Source organism: Primulina tabacum, chromosome 2 (assembly GCF_025594145.1).
Source record: "Primulina tabacum isolate GXHZ01 chromosome 2, ASM2559414v2, whole genome shotgun sequence".
Taxonomy (NCBI): domain Eukaryota; kingdom Viridiplantae; phylum Streptophyta; class Magnoliopsida; order Lamiales; family Gesneriaceae; genus Primulina; species Primulina tabacum.
In genome coordinates, this window is record NC_134551.1 from 51,841,758 (window position 1) to 51,869,352 (window position 27,595).

General features: G+C 36.8%; 4 protein-coding genes and 1 long non-coding RNA gene across 5 annotated transcripts; 2 read left to right on the plus strand and 3 right to left on the minus strand.

Annotated features, from left to right (window-relative positions):
- LOC142536797 (protein FAR-RED IMPAIRED RESPONSE 1-like) lies at positions 1-4,943 on the minus strand. The gene is given in 10 exon segments (XM_075642139.1): positions 1-246; positions 333-377; positions 459-527; positions 641-667; positions 669-707; positions 854-922; positions 1,076-1,129; positions 1,224-3,265; positions 4,174-4,319; positions 4,787-4,943. Coding segments are annotated over 9 exon segments (2,424 nt in total). The 5' UTR covers positions 4,199-4,319; positions 4,787-4,943; the 3' UTR covers positions 1-192.
- Positions 4,944-5,564: 621 nt separating this feature from the next.
- On the minus strand, positions 5,565-13,218 carry LOC142536799 (protein FAR-RED ELONGATED HYPOCOTYL 3-like). Its single transcript, XM_075642140.1, is given in 10 exon segments — positions 5,565-5,979; positions 6,068-6,115; positions 6,207-6,275; positions 6,367-6,435; positions 6,513-6,566; positions 6,568-6,582; positions 6,902-6,958; positions 7,039-8,861; positions 10,933-11,306; positions 11,956-13,218. Coding segments are annotated over 10 exon segments (2,649 nt in total). The 5' UTR covers positions 12,039-13,218; the 3' UTR covers positions 5,565-5,922.
- Positions 13,219-14,011: 793 nt separating this feature from the next.
- On the plus strand, positions 14,012-20,970 carry LOC142536800 (putative protein S-acyltransferase 19). The gene is made up of 9 exons (XM_075642141.1): positions 14,012-14,161; positions 15,975-16,088; positions 17,043-17,453; positions 17,964-18,032; positions 18,149-18,220; positions 18,292-18,420; positions 18,761-18,841; positions 19,064-19,264; positions 19,554-20,970. Exons 1-9 carry the CDS (start codon positions 14,117-14,119, stop codon positions 20,613-20,615), a joined length of 2,184 nt encoding a protein of 727 aa, XP_075498256.1. The 5' UTR covers positions 14,012-14,116; the 3' UTR covers positions 20,616-20,970.
- Positions 20,971-22,128: 1,158 nt separating this feature from the next.
- LOC142536802 (uncharacterized) lies at positions 22,129-24,505 on the plus strand. Its single transcript, XR_012818458.1, has 2 exons — positions 22,129-24,015; positions 24,115-24,505. It is a non-coding gene; the product is annotated as an uncharacterized LOC142536802 (long non-coding RNA).
- A 405-nt stretch (positions 24,506-24,910) lies between these two features.
- LOC142536801 (scarecrow-like protein 23) lies at positions 24,911-27,035 on the minus strand. Its single transcript, XM_075642142.1, has one exon. The coding sequence runs from the start codon at positions 26,700-26,702 to the stop codon at positions 25,365-25,367; it is 1,338 nt and encodes a 445-aa protein (XP_075498257.1). The 5' UTR covers positions 26,703-27,035; the 3' UTR covers positions 24,911-25,364.
- Between the last annotated feature and the right edge of the window lie 560 nt (positions 27,036-27,595).

Genomic DNA, 27,595 nt, shown 5'->3' on the forward strand with positions numbered 1-27,595 from the left:
AAGATACAAAAACGCTTTCCGTGACTTATTAACAGTTTATAACAACATTTTGAGGGGTCTGTCTTCTACAGTAATCAGAGGTGAAGAATCCTAAATCTATCAAGCTTTTGAAACATCTACTACAACCACAATATCCCAGCAAAAATGTAAAATCCCGATTGATGCCAAAGGATGTGGCTATTATGCCAGTTCTCAAGCATGTCTAGCATTGCCTTGCAACTGCAACGATCTCACATTATGTTCATCCTGATAATAGATTAAAAATGGAAGTTATCGAGGAGTAAAATCTATTAAGCAGTGATTTTTTGAGGCACAATATTGCTACAAGTGACCTGCATGCCATAACTGAAACTTTGTTGCCCAAAATCCAGATGACCCTACAAAAATAGAGTGAAAAAGGTAACTCATTGTCTAAGATAATAGACATTGCAAGATTGATACGGAATCCACTAGAGTACCAGTCCATGCATGCTTTGTTGAACTCCATAAAAACCATCATGACTGGATGTGATGGGGTTTAACTGTCCCTACGAAACAACCCAGAAAGATAAACACTCCATCAACTTCACATGTAAATAGAATCAAGGTTGTGTAGACTTAAAGGCATCAAATTTTTTATGACAAAGTAAACAAAAAGTACCAGCCCCTGCATTGTCTGTTGGCCAACCAACATAATATGCATCTTGTGGTGGCTCCATCAGGTTTAACTGATAGACGGAAAAGGTCAAAAATATAATACATCACTCTTTTTTTATATATTCATTCTAAAAAAGTTAGTAGATTCAGAAGCTAGCATCTTTGACCACTAAAATGTTTCTACAATAATATGGTCAGGAACCTCATAAAGGCTTACCAGTCCATGAACATTATGTTGGGATCCATAGAACCCATTTAGGGACATTCCATCTGAACATAAATTCTCCTGGAGAGGGAAAAATCATATCAGGAAAGCATAGTTCCTTAAATCCCTCTTCACGCATATCAAAGATTACAAATGATTTCAACCTTTTAACAGACATCGTGCAAGTTATGATAAAGCCATGGAAAACTATGACTAAGCTACACTATGGCTCACCACTTGTTGCAAATGGTCTTGGGCTTCAACGACAGCTGTCTTGTCTGTTTGTAACTGAGATATAGACAAGCATTGAATACATTCCATGTAACAAGAAGATGATTGCCAAATGAAAATAGATATTGATAGCAAATAAAAAGCTACTCACTTTTCTTCTCTTGTTTGTGGTCTTCTTCTTATTTGCTTTAGTAGAATGGACGAATTGTTTCTCTTCGTCAGCACGATGAAGAGCAACAGAACTACTACTAAGCTCCATGGCATTTCGGTTATTAATATTTACACAGTCCTTCAAGGCTTCAATTAAAGTACGGCAAGCAATATTGTAGTTATCCTCAGACAAAGAACCTTCTTCACCTAATTCAATTGCACGTTTACAAAGATCATTGTATCTCTGCACCCTATTTTGGATTTTCTCTGTTCCTTCTATCGCTGCTTGCCTGGTTTTTGCATCTTTTGTCCATCTTTTCAGGATATATCTGGATGGGATACTAGAAAGACCACATATCTGGAGGACAATCATTGAATGTCTACAAAGAAAGCCTCTATTTTCAAACATCATACATGAACAAGAAACCTCTGAATTCGCCTCATTCCATGTCACCATAAAATGCTCAACTTTTTCGCAATCATCTACTCGAAAAGTACTAATTCCTCCATTTTCTTTTTCCTTCTTAGGATGGCAGCCTACAACACCTAAAACTTCAACCTGGAATTTTCTAAATATTGCATGTGTATAAATTGTCGACATCTGTTTTTCCCAAGGAGAAGGTGATTTGAGTGCCGGCTGTTTGTGCCATGTGTCAAAGTCAGACATGTCTTCCTCTTCATACCTACTTTGAAGCATTGCTCCATATTGTCTCACAAACTCTTTCAAATTGATTTTTTTGTGAATGTATCTATCCAAGAAGGAGTTCACACTTTCCGATCGTTGAGATGTGGATAACCCTGCCAAAAAACATTCCCTCAAAAAAGCAGGAACCCACATCTTACGGTCTGCATACAGTGAAAGAATCCATTCATTGTTATGTAGTTCAAATCTGCCGATCATCTTCCACCACCTCATATCAAATTCTTCATCTGTCAATGACTTGAATATACACTTATTGAATTTTTTCATCAAACTGTCATGATATTTGAGTGCATGAGCAAGAGTTTCAGCCATCCTTTCTAATATATTCCAGAGTGCAAAGCAGTGGCGTGTATATGGGAAAACTTCTTCAATAGCTGATCTCAAGTGGTTATCTTGATCGGTAATTACCACTTTAGGAGCTTGCCCACCCATTGCTTTAACCCATGATTTCATTAACCAGACAAATGTTGGTTTAGTTTCATCAGCTAACAGTGCACTACCAAGCAACATTGGCTGAAAATGATGGTTCACCCCAATGAACAGAACAATAGGCATTTTCTCATTGATTTTCATGTAACTGGTATCAAAGCACACAACATCATTGAAGTAAATATAATCTTTCCTGCTTATTCCATCCACCCAAAATAAGTTCCTCAGACGCTGATCTTCATTCAAGTCGATTGCATAGAAGAAAGAAGGATTTTCTTTCTGAATTCTCACAAAATATTCAAGAATGACCTGAGCATCCCCCTCTTCTAATGCCAAGTACCGATCTCTGTCGAACTGGTGATCAAACTCATTCTTGTCAACGCAATAATTACGGTCCCCACCATACTGTCTAGACATCTCAACATACATCATCCTTGTCCTCTCACTAACTGCATGCAAAATGTCTATATTATTCTTGTCAGCTAACTTCACATTCCTATGAATACGAAAATGATACGCTAAGGCAGGCAAAAGCTCGTGATTGTGCTCCTTCATAAATTCGTGAATATACCATTTCCCATCCCGCTTTCTCTTTACATGCATACTAGCCTTACAACCCGTCTTTTTGACACTTGGCCTTCGACAACTGCCACTCTCTGATTCTGGTGTGACCCCATATCTTGAGCACGCAAACTTGGCGTCAATAAACTCTTTGGTTTTCTTAGAACGTCGACTGTTTTTAATCGATGTGGTGAATCCCATAGATTTTGCATATTCCTGATAAAATATATAAGCCGCCTCATGGGATTCAAATTCTATCCCATCATGTTGTTCCAAGTTTTCACCTTCAATCCCTATGTTATCACTTTTAGGACAAACAATCAAATGTCCATCCTTATTTTGAGCACTATCTGCAACATCAACTATACATAAACCGGTCAAACCACCAATAGTTTCCACAAAATCCATCATTTTTGAAACGTATATTCCAGGTCTATTAAATCACTGCACGACTCATTGTTCTACTGTAAATTAATCAATCCTGTAGACGGTCAAAAAGAAGAACATGAAAGTGTGAATAAAATCTAAAACATGACAAAATGAACTCGAACAAACCTAAAATCCGAGCTTCTCTGTATCGACTCAGGATCATATACCACAAACTATAGGCGACCATAAAATTTAAAATACAATGTACCACCAGCAATTATTATTCTTTCTCAACTTCAGCTTGCTTCAAAAGAACCGACAAAAATGCCACATGATTGCCTATGAATTGAATCAATATACTCAAAAATATTTCCATTTCGCAGTTTCTACACCAAGGTAACATACTGAGTTCTTTCTCATTCCTGATGCGCCATATGCGGGAATCGGCTAAAAAATATGTACGCAATAAAGCTTTACAGGACATGCATATCAGCAGCCCTGGCAACAAAAGGAGATCTAAAAAGTAGGTCGGACAAACAATATTAATCACAACCAAGCCAATAGAGACATACAAGGCACTATCTAGGCTCGAAGTCCAAGCTCATGAAACAAACAATGTCACCCACAAACAAAGCAGTAGAGACAAAAAAACCACAATATCCAGTTTCATCAGCGAAGTTCAAGTGCACACCGTCTCTTGGATTGAAAAACAGCTCCAAAAAACGGCAAAGTATTAAGAAAACTCTAGCATGCATGGAATTGAACTAAATACACATATTAAAATTGAGATCGAGAAAGGGTGTTGTCAAGAGAAATGAAAAAACCTGTTAAAGAAGAACTCTCATGAAAGCCTAATGGGGTAATTAATGTTATGACATATTTTCCGTACCGGATACCACCCACAAGGGGTGCATGTAATTGATGTTTGGCTTAAGCGTCCACAAAATTCAAATTCTAATCCTTTCATCATTCATTGAAACACTTTAAACATCGATTTGGGACTCCACAAGGAATGAAATGCAGAAGATATCATACCTACAACATGAACCAAAGATTTTGGAATGTATATAACAAAAAGAAAAGTAATTAAATAGAGCCCATACAGCAGAGAACATCAAATATTTCAGGATAACCTTTAGAAATATCATAACACATTCACTTCCCTTCCAACATCTCTGATTCAATTATTTGACACGGCTTAAATTTCAATTACCAACACCCAAGACAACCTTCCATTTACAACAAACTTTCCAAAACCCTGATCCACAACTTAATTTATCTAAGATGAAAAATGACACTCGGTTCACATATACCAGAATTTCAACAAATAAAAAACCTGAAACGGCAATGATTGAAGGCACAGAGAGTTACTTATTTTTGTCTGGAAAGAGAAACCCAAATCACCCGCCAACCCTCCGTTATTATATTCACTCGGAACCTCTTCACATCCCCACGAGGACGACTCCGCGTAGTTTTGGGTGAGGATTGAAAGAGATGCTTACCCGCACCTTCAGATTATGCCTTAAAAGAGCTGGAAATGGTTAAACGATGATGCGGAACCAGCGCCAAGCGATTGAAGAACTGGAAAGAACCCCAAATCCATCGTTCCCAGGCGCAACTACGCGTTATTGGATGCAAGGATTTGAAGTTACTAGATTTGATTTCTTGGAGACAAATATTAAAATATATGATTAATTTTGACATTTCAAATATATAATTAATTTAATTAGCAAAATTAACCATTTCAATTTCAATTTAAATTTAAATTTAAAATGATTCCAATTTTATTGTTTTTAAAATTCTTAATCAAAAAATGAATCAGTGCACACCCTACATGGATTTTAAATAATTCTATTTGTGAAAAATAATAATCACAAAGCTTGATGTAAATATATGAAAACATTATAATATGATGAAAATTGCATTTAAAAATAATATTGTATATAAATATCGAGATTATTTTAAATATTCTGAATAAAACTTTGGTTAAAAAGTAACTAGTATTATCTTAATTTGTTTTTAAAGAAATGCGATCTTACCAACTATTTCTAATCACGACCTCTTTAAAGAAATTATTTAGCACTTAATAATCCAATAAATTGATAATTTTATGATTTATCTAAAATATTTTATAAGCTTTGTCACACAAACAATTAATTTTTTTGGGGTTAAAAACATTGCTTTATTCTCTTGGGGAAAAAACAAAATATATCATATTTTTTAATAGTTAAATGAACAATTTGAGCGACAACTTAGGACAAAGAGGCGAAATCACTTCAGAAATTTGCTTAGAATCTAGCACAAATTCATCTCTCCTAAGCCCAACAAGAACTCCACTACCCATCACCTATACCTGTCTCTGAACTTTTGTTTATTGCATATAAATATACATACATATATTTTTCTGGTTTCACAACTGCATGAGGATACAAGTATAACATGATCACAGTTAAAAGAATCCGCCATTTTCAGATTCAATCATCCTACTTACATAAAATCGGCTACAGATGGATAGCTACAACACACTTTACAATATGAAACTGTCATTCAGAATTTCCTGCCATCAGACATTGCCCCATTATACGATTGGTTCATTAAGAGACTTGAACGCTTCGTTTAGCAGTGAAGAAGATGGCTCTCAAGTATGTCTTTGGGCGTCATCATGCAACTGGGCAGATCTCATATTCGGTTCCTCCTGCAAAGGCTATATATGAATCATCGAACTGCAGATTGATGAGGTAATATGAGAGATTTATGAGCTTTTGTCATCTGGAAAGACTAACCCGAAGACCATAGTTGAAATTTGGAGTGCGGAAAAAATCCATTTGCCCCTGAAAAAAGACATCCATGGTAATTTTGTTATATATAGATGTTATTCACCAATAAAATATTAAGAAAAATAAATGTAGGATGATTAAGTACCAATCCGTGCATGGTAGGATGAGTTCCATAAAAACCATCATGGGTAGGTGCTATAGAATTCAGCTGGCCCTTCAAAAGAAGTTGACAGGAATTAATTATCCCAAACAAATATAATCCTAGTATCAAAACTTATTTTCTTATAGGCGAATAAATGACATACCAATCCCTGGATAGTCTGTTGGTTCCCATAGTAATTATCACGTGACGGAGCCATTAGGTTCAATTGTACCTTCCAAAAGATTTTAAGGCCGTTAGAAATAGTGTGTGAAGATCAATTTGCTGCATGAATTTGACAAAACTGCTTACCATTCCTTGCACCCCTTGTTGCTGCCCAAAAAATCCATCAAGATTGACCGGTCGTAGAACTCAACTTCTCCTGCACAAAAAAGAAACAATTCATAAAGAATTATTAAAAAAAGAAGGTTGGAGGAAACCGCAAAGGCTATCACTATTGTGGAGGTCAGTAGTTTCAGAATGCACTTTCTAATTCACACGAAAAGCAAAAACAACTGGCATTCATGGCCTACAAGAACTCCAAAAAAAATTTCCCTGCTTTGCTATACTCTATGCATGGTTTCATATTATTTCCACTTTTAATAGTTATTCAGCCAAGCTTCCTGTAGGCTGATATTCACAACTCATCCAGATTTGATATCCTGCACAGCTGAGAAGCAAAGAAACTCAAAATGGCATACCATTTGTCGCAAGCTTTCCGGTGAGCCAACTGTTATAATATCTGGCTCCACATTTACCTGCAACACAGGTAGTACAGCCTTTCAACACAATGGAGAACATAAAGAAAAACAGAACATATAACTTGATTCACAACAACCTTCCTTTTCTTGGTAGCAGTTTTCCTTTTATTTGTCTTGCTCCCTTGAAAGTCTTCTTCAATGCAGAGAAGACCTGGTGAGATGGATGCGCCAGTTTCTACTAAATTCTTATCTGATTTGTTAAGATTCAAACAATTCTCAAAAGCACCATCAAGTGCACACACGGTCATATCATCTCTCTCTTGTGATAACGATGCTTCTTCGCCTAATTTTACAACTCGCTGATAAAGATCATTATACCGCTGCACCCTTGACTGAACCTGTTCAGATGCATCTCCAGTTGAATATCCGCTCCTGGCATCCCTAGTCCACCATTTCAAAATATATTGCGATGGAATAGCAGAAATTCCACAAATTTGAAGGACAATCATCACATGTCTACAAAGAAAACCTTTGAATTCAAATAAGTGGCATATGCACGATACTTCTGATTTCATTTCATTCAAAGTGACAGTGAATTCTTGATTCCTTTCAAAATCTTGAACTTTAAATTTAATGGTTGCATCAACCTTTTCCTCTTTCTTGGGAGCACATGCCACGGCACCCAATACCTCAACTTGAAACTTTTTAAAAACTGCATGGGTATACACCCCAGCCACGTGCTTCTCAAATGGTGATGGAGACTTCAAAGCTGGTTGTTTGTTCCACGTATCAGAATATGCCTTTGCTTCCTCTTCATATCTATCTTGTAGAATTGCCTCGTATTGTTTTACAAACTCTAGCACAGTATTCTTCTAATGTACGTACTTGTCAAAGAAAGAGTTCACACTCTCGGATCGTTGAACTGCAGACATGCCAGCCAAAATTTCATCTTTCAAAAAGCTTATCACCCAATTTTTACGGTCTTCAAACAATGATTGGAATAGTTCATTTTCTTTTATCGCAAACCTGTCCACCAATTTATGCCACCTCTTCTCAAACTCCTCATCTGTCCCTGATCTATAAATACACTTCTCAAATTTAGATATAATATTTTCGTTCTGTTTAATTATATGATTCAAGGTCTCAGAAACCTTCCCCATTATGTTCCACAAGCAAAAAACGTGAAGAGAGGAAGCGAGTATCTCAGAGACCACCGACTTCAAAACCTTATCCTGACTGGTAATCATTATTTTTGGAACTTGACCACCCATTGCTTTCAACCACGTTTGCATGACCCATGTGAATGTGGCTGCAGTTTCATCTGATATCAAAGCACATCCAAGAAGCATGAACTGATAGTACTGATTGACCCCAATAAACAGAATCAGAGGCATTTTATACTTGCTTCTGATGTAGCTGGTATCGAAAGACACAACATCACTAAGATAGATATAATCATGCCTGCTTTTTGCATCAACCCATAACATACTCTTCAGGTGTTGGTCTTCACCAACATCTACTGCATAAAAGAAATTGGAATTCTGACATTGCATCTGGACAAAAAACTCAAGCATAATATTCACCTCTTCTGCATCAATTGTCATATTCCTATTCTTCTCAAATGAGCTTCTGGAGTCATGTTTTTGACCAACTGCACTTTTATATTCAGCAAACTGCCTGGCCATTGCAGCATACATCCTTCTAGTTTGTTCGCTCACAGCTTGGGCAGGTAATAATTCGTGGTTGTGCTGTTTCTCAAATCTATGTATTATCCATTTGCCATCCTGCCTTCTCTTCACATGCATGCTTGCCTTGCAATCTGTCTTTGCACATGCTCGCCTACCTGTGGCAATATCTGGATCTTGCTTGCTTCCTTGTCTACTGCGTGGCCGGTTTAAAGATTTCTCATATTCACGTTTTGTTCCATATCTAGAGCATGCAAATTTTGCATCAATGAATTGTTGGATCTGGTTTTCTACGCGCCCAAACGCAGCGGAAGTTTTAAAAATTTTTATTTATTTTAAATTTCTAAATATGTTTTGATTTAGGCGCTCGTATGATTTTATAATAAAAAACATTCATAGGGAGTTGAAAATTATACCTTTGGTGAATAAATCACACGGCTCCAACTATTCCGGGTTTAGCGGAGATAGCTCTTTATGAAATCCCTACGAACTTTCTTCAAGGACTCCTTTCTTCTAATCAGGTCAACGACTAGATGATTTGTTCCTCTTCTAATTCGCAATAGAAAATTAGAAGAAGTTTTTACGTTGGAGATTGAAAAATTTTGAGAGATGACTCAAATCTCTTTTCTTGAAAAGTGGCCAAAATTGTTTGGAGGAATTTTGGATTGTGCCTCTCGTGAATCACCCTTGGAAGAATGGAGGCTAGGTCAATTTTGTTTCCTTAAAAACAATAGCTTGACCTAAATTCCACAATTAACATTAATGGGCTTGATTAATTAATTGGGCTAGTCCAACTAGTTTAATTAATTAATCAAAGTCCATTAATAACTTTAATTATTTAATATGTTGGACTTGTACTCATACAAGCCCATTAAACATACTCTCACTATATTTGATTTAATATTTAATAAACTCAACTTTTGAGCTTAATAAATTAAATCAATTATAAATTCAATATTTGAATTTAATATTTAAATTATAAATTCAACTCCTTGAATTTATCACCTCCAAAATTTAATATTTAATAAACCCAACTTTTGAGTTTAATAAATTAAATTATCAAATTTTATAAATTCAACTCCTTGAATTTATTCTCTCCAAATTTCATAAACTCAACTTCTTGAATTTACTATATCATAAATTCAACTCCTTGAATTTATTTTCTCAAAATTTAATTATCATAAATTCAACTCCTTGAATTTACTATATCATAATATAAATTCAACTCCTTGAATTTATTCTCTCCACGGGAACAAACGATCCAGTGCTTGTGTGACCCTCAATGGTTCAGGGATACAGCTAGCCGTGGGTTCACAACTCTTTGTGATTCAGAATAATATTTATTCTTATTCAGGCTTACCCTAGTTAGCCCCATTCTTTTCATCAACACCTTGATTAAGAATGTCAGAACTCATTTCTGATTGCACCCATCGGATCATGGTAAGAGCGTCTAGTAGCATCGCCCCATGATCCCCTAGGTATCACTGATAGTGCCTGCAAGAACCAGTCGATTATGATTAGCGTACAGTACGGTGCCTTCATCTCATATATCCCGATCGAATCTGCAACAATTGGTTCATCGAGGGTTGCATAATAATTCGATAACTATGTGACACATATAATAGTGGCATCGCGTGTACTATTGGAGAACTCCTTCTCCAACGTACATCTCATACTCTGGCCAGAGATTCCATGCACTATTATTACATCAGGTCACATAGGATATCCACACCCGTAGGTGAGCGGTGAATCCCCGACTACAATGAACTGGCTCCTATATGTGTCGCAACTGTACCCAACCTCGCCACCTGACGACTCTCCTGGAACCGGTAAACGAGTCAAAGCACAGCCCTAGCATATAGAGGCTCAGTGTTGTCCCGAGTCGTAAGGACTAATGGTGTACAATCATAACCATGGACTTATCCTCTCGATGAATGATAACCACTTGGAAAGTCCGAGGGAGGATTGTTCGGTATAATCATCATATGACTACCCATCTGCATGTTTGGGCATCTCCATGCCCTTACCAAGAAACGCAGTACACAACATCACAGATGCTAGTCTCGAGCTCAGCGACCTTTGTCCCTGTTTTAGGCGGCTGAATCTACTAGGAACGAATTTAGAATATGCAGTGTTTACAAATGAGTTTCAACATCGAATTACGATTCATTTGTATTAAAGCATAATCAAGGACTTTATCTATGCTGTTTGCATGGGTATACAGATAAAGTATAACAAGACCATAAATAGTTAAATTATATTAAAATAAAGATTGTTTAGTACATTTGAGTCAATAAATTCCCCAGCCAACAGTTGGCTTACAGGGCATCTACTCTAACATGAATTCCCTTGATGTCTTTGAACGACGGCTATTCTGAATTGCAGTATTGAATCCCACAGACCTGGAATATTCCTGATAGAAAGCATAAGCATCTCCGTGTGATCCAAATTCCATACCAGGAAGAGGCTCAAGAATTGTCAGATCTTTAAAATCTATATCGTGTAGGGGGGAATTTATATCCTCCCCGTCTTCAATATGTAACTTTTCCTCAACATCCACCATACTTCCACCAACTCCATCTAAATTGAGGGGTTTCTCATCTCCATCGAGCATATTAACAATTCCATTGCGCTCTTCTTTATCAGTTTCTCCTGAAGGTAACCTAAGATCTATATCCATGGCAACAACTTGTTTACAATTCAAGTTTTCCAGTGGCCACCTAAAAAGAAAAGTCATATCAGTGACAAATTCCAAAAAAATTAAAAAGTATACTCAGGTGTTTATAAACTTCTTCATTCAAATGCAACCAGTGTGAAGAAAGCTAGGATAAATTTCCCATTATCAAAACACTTTAGAAAATCTTAAAAGACAATCAATTATGAGTCCCGGGGAACAGTACAAAAGACTATTGAAACTGAATTTAATGGCTTCTACACTGAAGCACTGGAAATCTCAAGATTCGCTGGAAAAATATTGTATCCTCCTATGATTGGCATGACAAAAATCTCTTATTGCAGCTGATAATTGAACTATAGTAAACTTTGACCATGTAAACACGAAATGAGTATATATCAGATTTCCTGTCTCAAAGATTTAACACCCAAACATTGGAATTTTCAGTTTCACCAAGCTAGATCTCCAGCCCAATAAATTATTTGTGTGCCATGCAAAACTACTAGAAGCCAGTGATTTTTTTAGCATATGCAAAATCAAACATATGCTACGCTGGATAGCCTCAACTTTGGTGCCAAAAAAAATTATAGATGCCCATGTATTTAACTGCAATCTCATATACTATTCAGTTTTTACAGCACATTCAGATCCTCTTATTTCCCCAACAAATTGGCTTTATAAAAACAAAAGAAGACCTTTTGGAGTATTGTAATGACCATAGGCTTATCCCGATCTTGCGCTCCCTTATAGGACCTTTTCCCTCATAGGCTTTCCACATGTGCCATTACTCGTAGCATTATCCCAGCCCTGGCAGTGGTCATTACATGTATACCTATTAAAACTCATCTATCTATCAGGGACGCCTAGATGGGACCACGAGAACAGGGCACAGGCAGCAAATATTTGCCATGAAGGCTGTAAATAGCTCCCATATCTGCCATGGCGTATACTCTTAAAACCCTTTATCTATCACAGAGGCCTAAATGGGACCACGTGAAGGGGCCATAGACAGCAACCATTTGCCATGAAGACTGTCATTAGCTCCCATAACTACCAGTTACTGTCTTACTGATCTTGCCATTCCAAAAAAAATGCCTGATCAGCAAAGGGGAAAAATCACAATCTTCTTTACTTTAAATCTCCAGTATGTTCCCGTTACCTACAACTCATATCGCAATGTGACTCGTCCGCGTAATACATTCACATGCATTTTACCAATCTCAAACTTCTCCTGCATGGCATAGGTAGCCATTTTCATCTTCCCGACCAATCCGAACACAAAACGTTAACAACACCATTTGTGCTCATAGCTAAGTAGATTATGACGGCCCTAACTTCAGCTCCATAAGTCACCAAGCTATTTCAAATTCGAAATAATTCAAGGTAGAATGGTCAACTGCAGCTGACTTTCCTCAACGGAATTGAATCTGAATCCGAAAATTACAGTTCAACGAAACATAAAGTTCAAAACTACAGCTTTCCACACGAAGTTCAAAAGAAACCTTTCCGGTCCCTTTTTCCCCCAATCAAACACGGATAGTAATTTGAACAGACTCCTGCTAAATAGCTGACAATTAGAATCGCAGCTTCCAAAAAATAAAAAATTAATAAAATATTGGATCCCAAATTGTCCAGTGATACACCAACGCTAACGTAGAGAAAACTACAACTCCAAAACATAGCAAAACGGCAAAATTCGTTGCAGACAGAGTATCATCGTCGATCACTTGGCTATGGTACCGGCGAAAAATTATAGTTAAAACAAACGAAAAATGGCTAATAGGCCGGGGGTGGCGGGAGGATGGCCATACTGTAATTTTGTTTTTCCGTAAATTTTTTCGATCTTCAGATCTGCAAATCCACGCGAGGGTTTGGGCGAGTGGACGAGTGCTCTTCCCCCAAATCTATTGGACTTTTTAGGGTTTCCGATATTTCAATCGCTTAAACAATTTTCATCTCGCGCGTGACTCTCTGTTAAAGAGTTAATAATTACGATTAACTACAATTATTGTAAGTAATAATTTTCAAATATTATTTTATTCTTATTATTATTGGAGAATATGCATAAACAATATTAAATATGTCATAATTTATACTAAAACTCATATTTTTATTTATAGTATATATGAATTGTATAATTAGTATTAATAATATTTGGATATAAGATACATTTATTCGTCAGTTGTTTGATTTGAACTCGAACTTTATTCAGTTGAAATTAATATATTATTGTTTAAAATATGTGTCACGCGAAACACAAATAACAACAAAAAATTTCATGTTTAAAAACGAAAGAATTGATTTTAGAAGAAAAAATGAATTAAAAAATGACGAAATTGGGACAATGAATAAATATTATTTTTTATTTTTCTTATGTATTATTTTTTTCATGAAATAATTGATTTTTATTTGTGTAAATATGTTGTCCAGAATGTAAAGCAGCTGAACTGCACTCGCCTACTTCATATTCTGAACACCTCACACACACACACACCGCCATCAGCTCCCCGCCGTCGCTTTGTCTCCTAGCGCTTTGTACTATATTTCCTCCCAACTTCAACGCAAACAAACAAATAACTCTGACGTCTCTTGTTTTGTGAGTAATTTCTTTTTCATCTCAGCAGTTACTGAAATTTATAAACTACTTAGATTATTGGGGAAAATAAGAGAATTTTTTTTTGGCTGTTTACGTTACATTGTGTAACTTTCTTTTAGCAAAAACCCATTTATCAGTAAAGTTAGTTTTCAGGATTGAACAGAGGAAACCAACACGCACGCTCAAGGGCAGTGTGGTGCGCTGGGATTCGGGAAGGCTGCGGAGTGGGAATTGGGGATTTTAGGGTGGGGTAAAAAGTGATGGTGAGGAAACATGGGTGGCAGTTACCAGCGCACACCTTGCAGGTTCTGTTTCAGCTCATTTTTCGCGCTGTCCGTCATTAATTCCAGTGTTTTTTAATGGAATTTTTTTATTTGTTTTGTTGTTGCGTAATTGAGTTGGTGTTCAGCTGATGAGTTTATTATTCGAATTTGCTAAATTTGTGGGATTTTGATTTCTGAGGGATTTTTAATGGTTTCAGCCATGAAATCTGGTTAATATCTGTGTTTCTTCCTATCATTTTTATTGCTCTGTGGCGTGGATCCTTAATAGATTGTGGTGTTTTCTTGACTATTTGTTTTTAGGTTATTGAACGACTGTTATGGCTTGCAGCATTTTGATTTCTCGATGGTAAACGTATGGATATGTTCGCTGTTATAGCTTTTATCTTGACAGCTCCCCATTCAAGTATTATGTCTGTTATACCTGAAAATTACAGGCTCGTATGGATTTTGCGAGAATTCTTTTGGTATTTGTCAAATTAGTTGCTAAGTAGAGTGTAAGAAGTAGGCTGTCTTCTCTCCTGCTCTTTCATATATGTGATAACATTTGGATACTGTATGTTAAGATAGGAGTTGCCAGGATACGTTAGTTCATCTGTTGGTGCTCAAGGCCAAATGTTTGCTGAAGGTTGCTCGCGCTTAGGTTGTGTTAAATTTGCTCAATCATGGCTTTTCATGAATGTCTTTTAGTTCTAGATCAACCGATAGATACTTACGAGATGAAGTGTAAATTTACCAAATTGCTCGAGCTTTGTTCTGTTTGGCTGAGAAGAGTTCAGTCCAACTCAGTTTGAAGGATAATATGAACAATTTGAGAGCTTGTTTTTCACATTTAATATCGAAGTTGTCATTTGTTTTGAATAGTGGTGTCAAAATGCAACACGACCCGTCAACCCGACATGATCCAACATGAAAAAAATCAGGTTCGGGTTGGTGTTTTTCGGGTTCGAGTCGGGTGAGTTCGGGTTAGTGCCTGGTTAGATGGGTTTCGGGTTGGGTCGGGTTGGGTCGCGGGTCGACCCGAAAACTTTTTTTTTTGAAAATATTACCTATATTTTTATATATTGTATATTTATATGATAAATTTTCATCATTTAATATTTATTTTGTATATTTTTTATTTTTTTAACAATTGTTTATTTGATTTAGTAAATATAATTTAATTTTCTACCATTAAACTTTCAAATTTAAATCGAAAATTTTGTTATTATGTGTTTAAATTAAAATATTATTATTATTTTTTATTTTTTTCGAGTTTTTTTCATTAATTTTTTTTAGAAAAATAAATAAAATTCGGGTTAGGCGGGTTAGATGGGTTCGTGTTCGGGTTGGGGGTTTTCGGGTTGCTTCGGGTTCGGGTTGAAAAAAAATTAAAAAAATTTCGCGGGTTGACCCGAAACCCGACCCACCCGACCCGATTGACACCCCTAGTTTTGAACATTCATGGTAAAGGTGGAGCTGGTTAAAATTCCCATTCATTTGATTCAGCTTCGTAACTGGAGAAATTTAAGCGACGACATAGTCTTGTCTGCCTTTTAAGCTATAGGTGCTTTGTGTCTCTTGATATATATCTACCATTACATAATCCTTATCTCTTCTAGTGTAGGCCACACGGTTTTACTTTGTGCTTGAAGTATCTCAATATGTGATTTTAAGGTAAAGTTTTTTGAGGGAGTTGTATTTTGTGTCAACTGACCTTTGTCTGACTTGTTCCTACATTTTCATGTTAAATTGCCTTGGTGTCGTGTGACTTTGTATTAACAAGTGTGTGGTTTCTATGAAAACTGACTTCTTCATATGTTTATATATGCTAGCTCATAGACGAAATCTTTTACAGGTGGTCGCCATCACCGTGTTTTTCTTGTTAGTGGTGGCGTTTTATGCTTTCTTTGCTCCTTTCCTTGGTGGCCAAATTTGGGAGTATGTTCTTATTGCTGTGTATTCCCCTGTGGTACGTATTTACGGCTTATGCATGCCAATTTTATATTGTTTGAACAAACCAAAAACATGTGCTACTGTCGATGACAATTTATACTGAACTTTGTTACAACTTACAAGATACAGCAAAGATGAGTCATGAGAGTAAAATATTCAATAGCAAATTAAGTAATGAAAATTTACCCTTTAACCAGAGTTTTTGGATTGTCAAATAGTTTAATTGATAACGAAGTTGTTACCTCTAGATTCTTTTTAATTTCTGAAAGCAAATTTTACAAGCGAAGGGTAGAAAATTGGAACTTAAAATCAAATTGAAAAGGCATCTTAATTGAATTTGAACTCCAAACTTTTCCGTCTATTGAATGCTATGGTAATATGGTGATATCGATCATCAACCTTTTTACAGTGAAGATAAAGGAAATAAATGTATCAAGTGGGAAAGCCTACTGATGATTAATTTATGACTTCGAATCATGTGCAAATAGGAATTATTGTCTAAGTAAAAAATAAAAAATTAACTTGTAACAAACCATCCTCGGTAACTAAATGGGATGGCGTTGATAATTAAAAATCATGGGCAATAAATTTTCACATCAAAGGACTTAGCAGACGACTCTAGGCCCAGTCTTGGCAACCTAGCGTTTTTGTTGATGAGCATTCTTTTGCTACCGTTTTAAATGTAATTGGACATTTAGTAAGCTCATGACTCGTGATGTATTGTCATAAATTTATATTTGTTATGAGGATGGCTGAATTGACGTTTTACTCAAATTTTCATGAGGCATTTTCCTTCTATCGGTTTTTTTAGTGTTTTTAACACTAATTTGACATTTCTATTTTGTTTTCATATTACCTTTTCTCTATTTATGCATTGTCCACATGACAATCGGCATTTTACATCAAGACTTCACGACTCTTATTTGCACATAATAAATATGTTTAAATCCAGTGATTCCTCTAAATGCAGGCTTTGTCGGTTTTCATCCTTTACGCTCGAAGCACTGCAATTAACCCAGCGGACCCTGGTATCATGTCTAAATTTGACCCCGGGTTAATGGACAACACAAGAGACAAGCATAAATCAACTGCACGTGGCCAGAACAGAAAGTTTGATGAAGTTAGCAATGGAACACATTCTTCTGCATCTTCAGCTTCGCGAAGCTCCTTTGGAGGCGCTCATTCCCGCAGAAAAGGTTCGGTTGAGTTCGTGAAAAACAATGCTCAAGTTCTCTCACCAAGGAGTAGGTCCTTGTGCAATATTTTTGGAGGATTTTTTTGTGCAATCTTTGTTCACGAGGATTGCCGGAAACCTGATGAGGTGGTCGATCAGGAAGGTACAGGTGAAGATGCCTTGTTTTGCACGTTGTGCAATGCTGAGGTGGGTATTTGTTTCACAGTACTACGTGCTATATGCTGCAACAGTAAATCGAGATGCTATATGTGGACGATAGTAATCGAGATGTGATATGTGAACGATTCGAGTTGCTATATGTTGACTACCCGTATCATGATGCCATTAGAAAACAAAATATAATTATGCTCCATACTTGTAAACATGTTTGGTGCAATTAATTTGGGGGATTACGGCTCAAAGCAAGATCACTTGGAATATTTGTCACATCTAGGAAAACTGGCAGTTCCTTCTTTTATGTATATGATTAGACACTTGGAAAATTCATTTTTATGTTTTTTAACAATGTTGGTGTAGGATTTATAATGATAAAAAGAGTTATTTACATTTTGTACTCTATTATGCTTATTCTTGAAGTATAGCAATGATTTTAGCTGTATCTGTTGGTGTTGATTATCAGGCTTCTGTTTTATGTTACGCTTTATTTGTGTCCTATCACTTTTACGTGTGGTGACCGCTGCGTGTACGGCTTCATAGGTTCGCAAGTTCAGTAAACATTGTAGAAGTTGCGACAAGTGTGTGGATGGATTTGATCACCATTGTCGGGTATGGTCCTTGACACGCACAGATTCTTCTTGATGTATTTTCTGGAATTTTGATGCAAGATGTTTATATTTTTTATCTCTGTTGAGGAAGCTTAACTTTATTAATTGATATTGCAGTGGCTCAATAACTGTGTTGGGCGGAAAAATTATGTAACATTTATTTCATTAATGGCCATCAGTCTAGTTTGGGTAAGTTTTTGGAGAAACTTTCTGCTCAGTAACAGAAAGGTTTTAGATGACTAATTTCACTCTCTTTCCAGCTTGCTCTTGAAGTTTTAGTCGGGATTGCTGTTCTAGTTCGATGTTTCGTGAAGAAGAAGCACATGGAGACAGAAATAATTGATAGGCTTGGAAATGGTTTCTCTCGTGCCCCATTTGCAACTGTAGTGGTAATGCGATTCTCGATAGGGCTTATGGAAACTCTAGTGTTTGGTGATTAACCTTGTTTTGTTTAAATTGAAAGGTGTTTTGAAACATGTGAAATCAGAGGTTTTTGTTCTTTTTTTATTATTATTATGAACTCAATGCACAACATCTATTGAAATGAAAATCGTGATTTTATAATTTCTATTGTGGAATAAGATAATGAAATTGATTGTTTACATTTTGTTGATCTTTGTTGCTTTGAATTGATAGTTTACCAGTGTTAATATGAATTCATAGTCAAATCCTTTGATCCAAATATAGCTAACGAAGTATTCATATCATGTTGTTCATGTTATGCTGCAGGCTCTGTGTACAGCTCTCTCTTTAATGGCCTGTGTACCTTTGGGGGAACTTTTCTTTTTCCATATGATACTTATTAGAAAGGTCAGCACCTGCGAGTCTTATTTTTCTTTGCCTTTCTCATTTTCACAAGTAACTACTAAAGCTGCCAACAACCATTACAGACTTGGTTGGAACCTTTGTTTGGAGCTCTAATGAAGCTTTTTATACGTATCTCTAAAGGATATTTTGTTGCATGATTTGCATTCTTGAATAATCATAACTTGCCATTGACTGAACTTGTCGACATTTGTCTTTGTATACCAGGGAATTACAACTTACGAATATGTTGTGGCAATGAGGGCCATGAGTGAGGCTCCTGCGGGAGCATCCGTAGATGAGGAGCCCCCAAATATTCTTTATTCTCCGTCAGGATCTGCTACGACTGGTTTCAGTGGTGGAAGCTCTTTGGGACTGCAATATAAAGGGGCATGGTGCACTCCTCCTAGGGTGTTTGTAGACTACCAGGTATAAATTATTTTTGTAGTGTTTAAATCACGTGGCTGCATATTTTGCACCTTGTATGAAATTATTTGTTTCGGGGGTAAACATTTAATTCCATCCTCCTTGATTCATTAGCAGATGGAAGAATCTTTTACTTAGGGGGTGAATTAAATTATAAAAGTTTTTTCTAATGTGGAGGAAAACACCTTTCTTTAATCTTGTTGGCCATTGAGAAGCTCTTTCAATCTTGAATTCTCTTTATTGAATATGGGTCACTCCAAAGTTCATTCTATTTTTGAATTTTGGATATCAGGAAGAAGTTGCACCGCAGCTAGGACCTGGTATGGTTCCATCAACAGTTGATCCGGATGCAACTGCGGTTGGCGATGTGAGGAACAAGGCACAGAAAAAGGGCATTCGCATCAGTGCTTGGAAGCTTGCTAAACTAGATTCGAGTGAGGCTGTGAAAGCTGCTGCAAAGGCAAGGGCATCTTCTTCCATCTTACGACCTGTCGATAATCGTCACTTGCAAGATTCTGAACTAAGTTCCAGCGATAATGTAAGCATCAGGAGCAGTATGAGTACTGAAACAGGAGGAAACAAAGATGTCAGAAATGAACTCACATTCTCTCCTTTGAGAAACACTTGTGCTCCCAGCCAAGGTAGCAGGGATGAATATGAAACTGGCACTCAAAGTGTAAGCAGTTTCAGCAGCCCAAGCCATGTCCATGAATCTGTCACGTTAAGCCCTCTTCCACAAGCTCATGGGTCAAACCCTTTTGTAGCATCCAGCTCGGTGCCTGGACTTGTCCCAGATCAGCCCCTAATTTCTCGAGTCACAGCCCCTGTTAAAAGTAGCTTAGCGTCACTCAACCCATCTGGATTGGACGGGAAGATTGTACAAAAGAGTAGCACTACAGACCCTTTACAGATTTCTGCTGCTCATGCGTCATCCTTGCTTAGAGACATAAAAAGAACATCTGTTGTTTGGGATCAAGAAGCCGGAAGGTATGTATCTGTTCCGGTATCTGCTTCTAAACCATCTTCACATGCCAATGCAGCATCTATTAATCATGAGAAGCAGCCTGCTGTTCTCCCCCGAGAACCTTTGCTTCCTCCAGTAAAACCATCGGTCCAGCGGTCAGAGAAACTAACATACACCGGAGAATCTATCTTCTTCGGTGGTCCACTTTTAAGTGCTCCAAATCGTGATGGCCTTAAATCTGAAAGGGTTTCAAGCTCAAGAGATGGCCAAGACAAACTGACATTGACTTTGCCCCCTAGATACAAGAGAGATGCTGTTTCAAACCAGCTTCCTGTCTTTATTCCCGGGGATTTTGACTATAACTCGACATCTGGATCAGGACTCAAGTAATTTATCTCGGGTAGTCTGAGAAACCGCCCCGGTGCATCACATAACACGTCTGTTAGGAACAAACCTTTGTAAGAGAAGTGTTTCTGAACCATGAGTCCTTCGTTAGGCTTCTGGTTCATTAGCGAATACTGTTCCTTCTTGTCCGACTCGTTATTTGCAGGAAGATCCCGTTAGATAGTAGTGAATGACTCGTGTAAGGCTGAGTTTATCGTAGAAATCTCTTTGGCTATGGGCATTGCTTCTTTTTCTTGTGTAAATGTATGCTTGATATTTGTTTATGACTGATTGAGATAGTGTGGGGTTATTTTTTCTCACATTGATACTTGATAAATTATTAATCTTTATTATATTTAAATTTTTCTTTATTAATTTAGGCGATGTATATATATATATATATATATATAATTTATAGGTTAATATTTGTATTATAAATTACAAATCTATTAATGATCTACCCTTAAAATTAATGAACTTGGTCTTTTAGTATTATCATTAATTTTATCTCACCCACCATTCTCACAAACAAATTATATCATCATTTTATTTATTAAAAAAAACACACAAATTATCCATACAATAATTTGACAAACTATAACAAAATAAGTTCAAATTTTGTCAATTGAAATTTTCCCAATCTAAATATTAACTTAGCTCTAACAATAATTATTCATAAAAAATTAATTGTACATCATTAGAATTACTAGTTCATACAAAGAATTACCACTTAGTGGTATTTTTTTTTAAAGCGTGTACAAAAATGCTTTTTTATTTAAATTCAAATTCAAAATCAGAACGAAAATTATTAATTGTAAATTGCCTAAATGCATTTATTTATCTGAAAAATCCCATCCTTTTACTTATTTACTTATTTTAAATCAATTGTATCATTAATTTATATTTTTGGATATTTTCATTTACAACGATTTTATGTATCTATATCCGTGGGACGGACCGATCAAATTCATTTTGAGCATTGAAAAATAATAATATTTTTTTATGGATAAGGTCGATCAAATCCGTCTCACAAGTCAAGTCGTGGGATTGAAGATCATTTATAAAATATCTTTTCCCACGACGGACTTTTAAATTAATTACAATTTTGAAATATTCCCAATAAAAGTAACTAATGTTAATTATATTATAAAACTAAAAAAGCATGCTCTTAATATAAATTTTTTAAAACATATCCACCAATGTAATTTTTTTTTTTTTTGGAAATAATTATATTTATGTTGTCGATTGATCAGATATATGTTACCGTTATTCATCGAAATTATATCAGATACAGTGATGGAAGTCGAGATTCATACAAGTCTTAGACCTATGGCGAATGTTGCTGAGTACCTTGACAGAAATGAAGTTCCCGACCGATATTAGTTTTGGTGAATACTTAGTTTTAATCATGGTTTTATCAAAGAAATAATTCGTCAATACTCTGATCTCTTAAGGTACTGAAATCAGTCAAATCTCGTTCTTTCTCCATGTGTATTCCTTCTCACTTTTGAAAATGTAAGACTAATAGTGATTGGCTTTGTATTCTCTGTTTTTTTTTTTAAACACCTGTTATTTTGCTTAATGTATGTTGTTTTTCTTGTTTGAAAAAGTGTTCATTTACTTAATGTCTGTATGTTCTTTTTCTGGTTTTAAAAAGGTGTTAATTTACTCAAAGATCGTTTATTCTATTCTATAGAAACAAGATAAACCATCTATGTAGTTCATTTGAAAAGATCTATCATATTAATGTTTATTTCAATATCCTTGTCGACCATGTCAAATTTTATACATGGGGACAACTCTAGACTTAATCTCAGGCAGTCACAGATTCTTACTTAAATTACTACACTTAACTTTGTCAAGAGTACAGAAATCAATTAGTACTGTCCTCACAGACGTTTATTCCACCATGGATTAAAAACAAAAACAAAAACAAAAACAAAAAAACTTACACAAAAATGTTTGTATTTGTGCTCAATTGAGGTTCCTCTATCTTTCATGGTATTTTAAGCTTCAGAAAACTGACGCGGAGATTGATGGAACAGAGAAGAAGAAGCAAAAGAAATTACCCTCGAAGGGTGGATTCATACAAATGGAGAAAGGATTGTCCGATGTGAAGGATTGCAACCACAATGCTGAGACAAAATCTTATGCAGGCAAAAGACCAACTGTTGTTGAACATACTGATTGGAATCCCGAGGCAACTAGAGAGTTGCTAGAATCACAAGCAACAGTTAAAGAGCTTGAAGATGAATTGGCGACAATTTTCTGGTTTATTAAAGGATTCTGAATTCGAGAACATGAATCTAAAGAAGGAACTCTTGCTGTCGAAAAAGCATTATCAAGAAAGTGTAGAGAAACATGACGAGATTCGCCTTGAGCATGAAAGAATGCGTGAGCACATTTCAGAAATGAAGGTGAGACACGACCTAGGTAGTAAAAGTATGCAAGGTGCATTGAAAGCTCAAGAATTGAAGACCAAGGAGCTGACAGATGTGAAGGAAGCGTTTGAGTGTCTCGGTCTTGATCTGAGGACCTCGAGAAAGGATATGGAAGATCTTAAGTTAGATTTGAAAATTTCTATTGATGAAGCTGGGAGATTTGAGGAGTTGCACCGGCAAAGCAGTTTGCTTGCTGCATAAGAAACGAAAAAAACCTTTGAGTTAGAAAGGTTGCTCAAGCTGGCAAAATCCAGTGCAATAGAAATGCAAAATCAGATGGTGACCTTACAAGATGAGCTGAAGATTTTGTATGAAAACACTGCTGAAAATCATAAAGTAGAAGAGATGCTGAAGAGGAGCACTGCTGAACTTTCTACTGTTTGAGGGGAATTGGAGCTTTAACAATCAGAGATGCAAGATTTGAATCGGAGGGTAGCTTCAGAGGAAGTTCTTACCAGTGAATTGACTCGAGAATTGGCATTTGCAAGGGTTACTGAACTTAAGGCTAAAGAAGACGTTTCATCACTCGAGAATTTAATGTCATATACGAAGGGATCCGTTCCAGAGATGGTATCTTATCTTGAAGATGTGAAATCGAAGCTGAAGGAGAAGGAAAGTTATGTTAAACAGCTGGAAGATCATTTGAAAAGCCATGAAACAAAGACAAAAATCATGCAGGAAGAACTAGCTAAATCTAACATAAAAAAGGCAGAACTGGAAGATGCGGTGACTGATCAGACCAGTAGCATAGCTCATATTAAAGAATTTTATGATGACCTTGAGGATAAGTTGTTGCATTCAGATAAATTCCTGAAAACATATTCTCTTTTTTTCCAAGCAATACCAAACAGCAGAAACTGAAAATTGTCAAAGTTGTAGCAATTGAAGAAAAAGATATTTCTGGAAAAGAAATGGAAGAGCTGAGACAAAGGTTTGCTTCTGAAGGCCAAATGCTAAAGTCTCAAGTTAGTACCCTACGTTGTCTTGTTTTCCAAAATTTTGCTATCTTTTTAGACTTTCTTTTATCATTCAGGTGAATTTATACTAGTATTTTCATCATGCAGATATCTGCTGTTTTGTAAGAGAACAGTTTACTTCATGAAACATATAAAAGTTCCAAGAACGATCTACTTACATGACTGAGCATCTCAAAGAACACCCGAGAGAGCAAAAATCAAACAAATATGCGTCGAAGGCTAGAAGGGATACCCTCTACACTGAAGGTAACCAAAAGTCAATTCGAGCATTATTAACAAATACGCTATTTCATGGTACCAAGGTATCTCAAATGACGACCCTTACGTTCATTTTCATTGTGGTTTTAGTTTCAGTTGTTATCAGCACTAAATGTGGATCATGTTTAAAAGTGTTGTTCTTGCTGTAATCGAGTTTGTGTTTAGCTACTACAGTATCTGTTTTTGTATTTCAATCGTGCGCCTAACAATGTTTTGTTGGCATTCTTTCTATTTGTTAATCATTATTGTAGCGTATAGGTTATAGTCTTGTCTGTGAGATGCTTTGGCTCTAACTTAAAAAGCTTATGCACATTTAATCGGTACTGAGTACAGACCAGCTGCAGCGCGTTCAATAAGGTTATTCTCATTTCAAATGTTCTTCAGCGGCTGGTATTCATTCTTGTTAAAAAACTGTTTCTTTTGAGGGACGATCTAAAATCAAGAATGCAATTTTGTGGCTGCTTTCTCGCATTGGAATTGATCACTTGGTTGGAGTGAATACCTCAATGAGGAATCTATCACAATTCAAAAACCAACAGTAATATAAATTATGGCAAGAGCAAAATCTGTAAATTTAAAATATTTTTCCCGAGACATTATCATGCTGAGTCAACCAATCAAAGATAATGTAAACAGTGGCCTAAAGCATTAAACAAGTATCTAATCATACAGAGATATAATTGAGTAAAGTGAACAAAAAGGTGGTATTTGTATCTGAGGTGTCAGTCGATCGCTAAAAGAAACAATAAATTACATATTAATGGACGTGAAATCTCACAAAGAGACTTGGAATAAGTCCCATGAATCCATGATCTCCAATTCTCCATGAAGGTTGGCACATTTCTTTATTCTAACATCAAAGAATAACATATATAACAAAACGAACAAATACAATGTATCTCCATCTCGGTGTGATTGTAGAGGCTAGATTCCAAATTCTCAAGCGAAAGCACCTATATATCCTCTGTTCCACCTTAAAAAGAATTTGGTTCTGTATCCATGATCCCATCATCAAAATCAAGCAAGAACATCAGTATCGTGATCCGTTACCCTTTTCACGTGTGCAAAAATTCGATTGACTATTCACATGGCTGCCAAGCTGAGGCCGTGAGCAATGCCAAATCTTTCCATCCCAACTTCAAGCATCCACCCTCTTCTGCCAATGTATACCCCTGCCAAGGAAACATCCCAAGCAATAAGTTGGCTTGAGCAGCAGGGTTACCAGCAAGGGAAATTGATCGAAATCCGCCTCGAACCAACTCATCTTCCCACCTCTCCACCTTCACTTCCCCCGTCCGCTTCGGTCCACCTACTGCCACAATGTTCCGAATCTCACACCCGAAGAGCTGCTGCTCCACTGTGTGCCTCTCCACGCTCTCCGCCTCCAATCCGTCCCCTAACGCATCAAATAAAGCTGAATAATAATGCAACGCCTCCACAAATCGTCCCAAGAAACTTCCTCCATGGCTCAAATCCTGTTCAACAATGGTTATCAGTTTCGGCCTCAACATAGTTAGTATTCTTGAAGCTCCCAAGTCACTCCCTGATACATCATACAAGCAATGATGCATCCAATGTACCACTATGGTTTCTCCCACTTTGATATTTAATTGACTTAAATCTTTTATGTTTCCAATCTTCCCTTGTATGGGCTGAAACTCAAAAGAAATGTTAAGTGCAGTAGCAAATTCAGCTAAACGCTGACCAGTTGAGTTAAGTAACTCTGCTGAGGATCCAAATCCTGTGATTCTAAAAGACTTGACCTTTCTTGACTTGGAAGCGAGAATGTGAAACAATCCTGGCCATTGAAGGCCCTGCATGATGTCCAGGTCGATTATGTGGACATGATCAGCACCGTCCAATGCATGCTGGATGGCTTGGTTGGCTGTGAAGTGTGAGAATTTGATTAAAGGGGTGACAGAGTTGAAGATTTGTAGTGCGTTCAGGAGTTTTTGATGATGGGTTTTGCAAAGAGGGCTGACGGGTGAGTAGATGCTTAGATATGAGCTGATGATGCGCGCTGAAAGCGCGTCAGCAAAGTACGCGCCGACCCTTTGGGCGGAAGAACCGAAGGGGGAGGAAAGCTCAGCTATTTCAGGCAGGAGCTGGCCGGCGTCGTCGAGGTTATCCATGGCTACACACTCGGCGCATTGCAGAAGTAACCCGAGGAGGCGCAGTCCGGTCAAATCATCATCCTCCCTGGTGGAAGCTCCAGCAGCGACGGACTGCAGCTGATTCTCCCCCTCTTCCTCGAATTGTAGGTCCTTCTCGACGTGGGAGAGATGAGTTCGATGGCGCTTGACGGGCTCGGCTACAGAAGGGCTAGTAAGGTCAACGGCGCGCTTGCCGGCGGAGTTCATGGCGGAAGAAGAGGCTTTGGGATTGTGTTGAAGGGTTGGCAGTAAACTACGAAGCATGATCGGAGAAAAGTGAAAGGAATCAAAAGGATGTGTACTTTTGGAAGAAAGGATTCAAGCAAGAAATGACAATAAAAGTTGTGCAGAGATACAGAAATGATTGGTGGAGTGGAATTTGTACATTTTCTTTGCGTTAACTTTTTGTTGGCAATTGGAAATTTGATGTGTGATGATTCAAATTTATTAGCTGTGGTTTTCAAGAATTTGAGGATGATGAATCCATAATGGTGATATACCAGAGAGAAAGAGGGTGTGCGAGTGTGTGGTGTTTGGAGGCTTGTGGGACATTGAAAGAGACTTTTGTTTCTAGTCTCGAGTCTATGTGGTGGAAAAAATAAAACTCAATTGGCCCCGTTTTTATATGTTGTATTCTAGACATGGCGTTTATGTTAATTATTTGATTTGGATACGAGGATTCGATTTGAGTGAGTATTTGATGGATACTTATTCTGAGTTGATGTGATCCACACGAATTGAGTTAGTAGGGTCGGGACAATCTACGTTGTCTGATAAAAATATGTTTAGGAAAATGAGTAAATGAGATATATCTTTTGGTGAAGATATATCTATGTATAATATAACTGCAACCGTATCCTGCAAACAAGGAAATGAACTCGTTAATGGGAGTCGAAAGAGTGTCCGACGTGATCCACTCTGATGCTTAAGTTAGCAGGTGAAAATGGAGGGATAAAAGGCTGTATATGTATGAATATACGTAGGGTGCCAAGAGCTTGGAAACAAGAGTATCTGAATCTTTGAAATGTAAAACATATCTGTTATTTATAAGAAAAAAAGGTGATGAGTAACTTGTTTTCAGTGCCTACTTGTCACTTGTAATCTTAGATGTTGACTTCCTGTCACGCCGTCCTACTTTTCCATCGTGTCACATTAGT

What these genes read in the sequence shown, in the direction of transcription:
- LOC142536801 (XM_075642142.1), bottom strand. Translation starts at nt 26,702, where the DNA reads ATGCTTCGTAGTTTACTGCCAACCCTTCAACACAATCCCAAAGCCTCT.
- LOC142536800 (XM_075642141.1), top strand. Translation starts at nt 14,117, where the DNA reads ATGGTGAGGAAACATGGGTGGCAGTTACCAGCGCACACCTTGCAG. An exon ending in TTGCTGTGTATTCCCCTGTG is followed by an intron (nt 16,089 to 17,042) that starts GTACGTATTTAC and finishes CTCTAAATGCAG; the next exon opens with GCTTTGTCGGTTTTCATCCT. An exon ending in ATATGATACTTATTAGAAAG is followed by an intron (nt 18,842 to 19,063) that starts GTCAGCACCTGC and finishes TTTGTATACCAG; the next exon opens with GGAATTACAACTTACGAATA.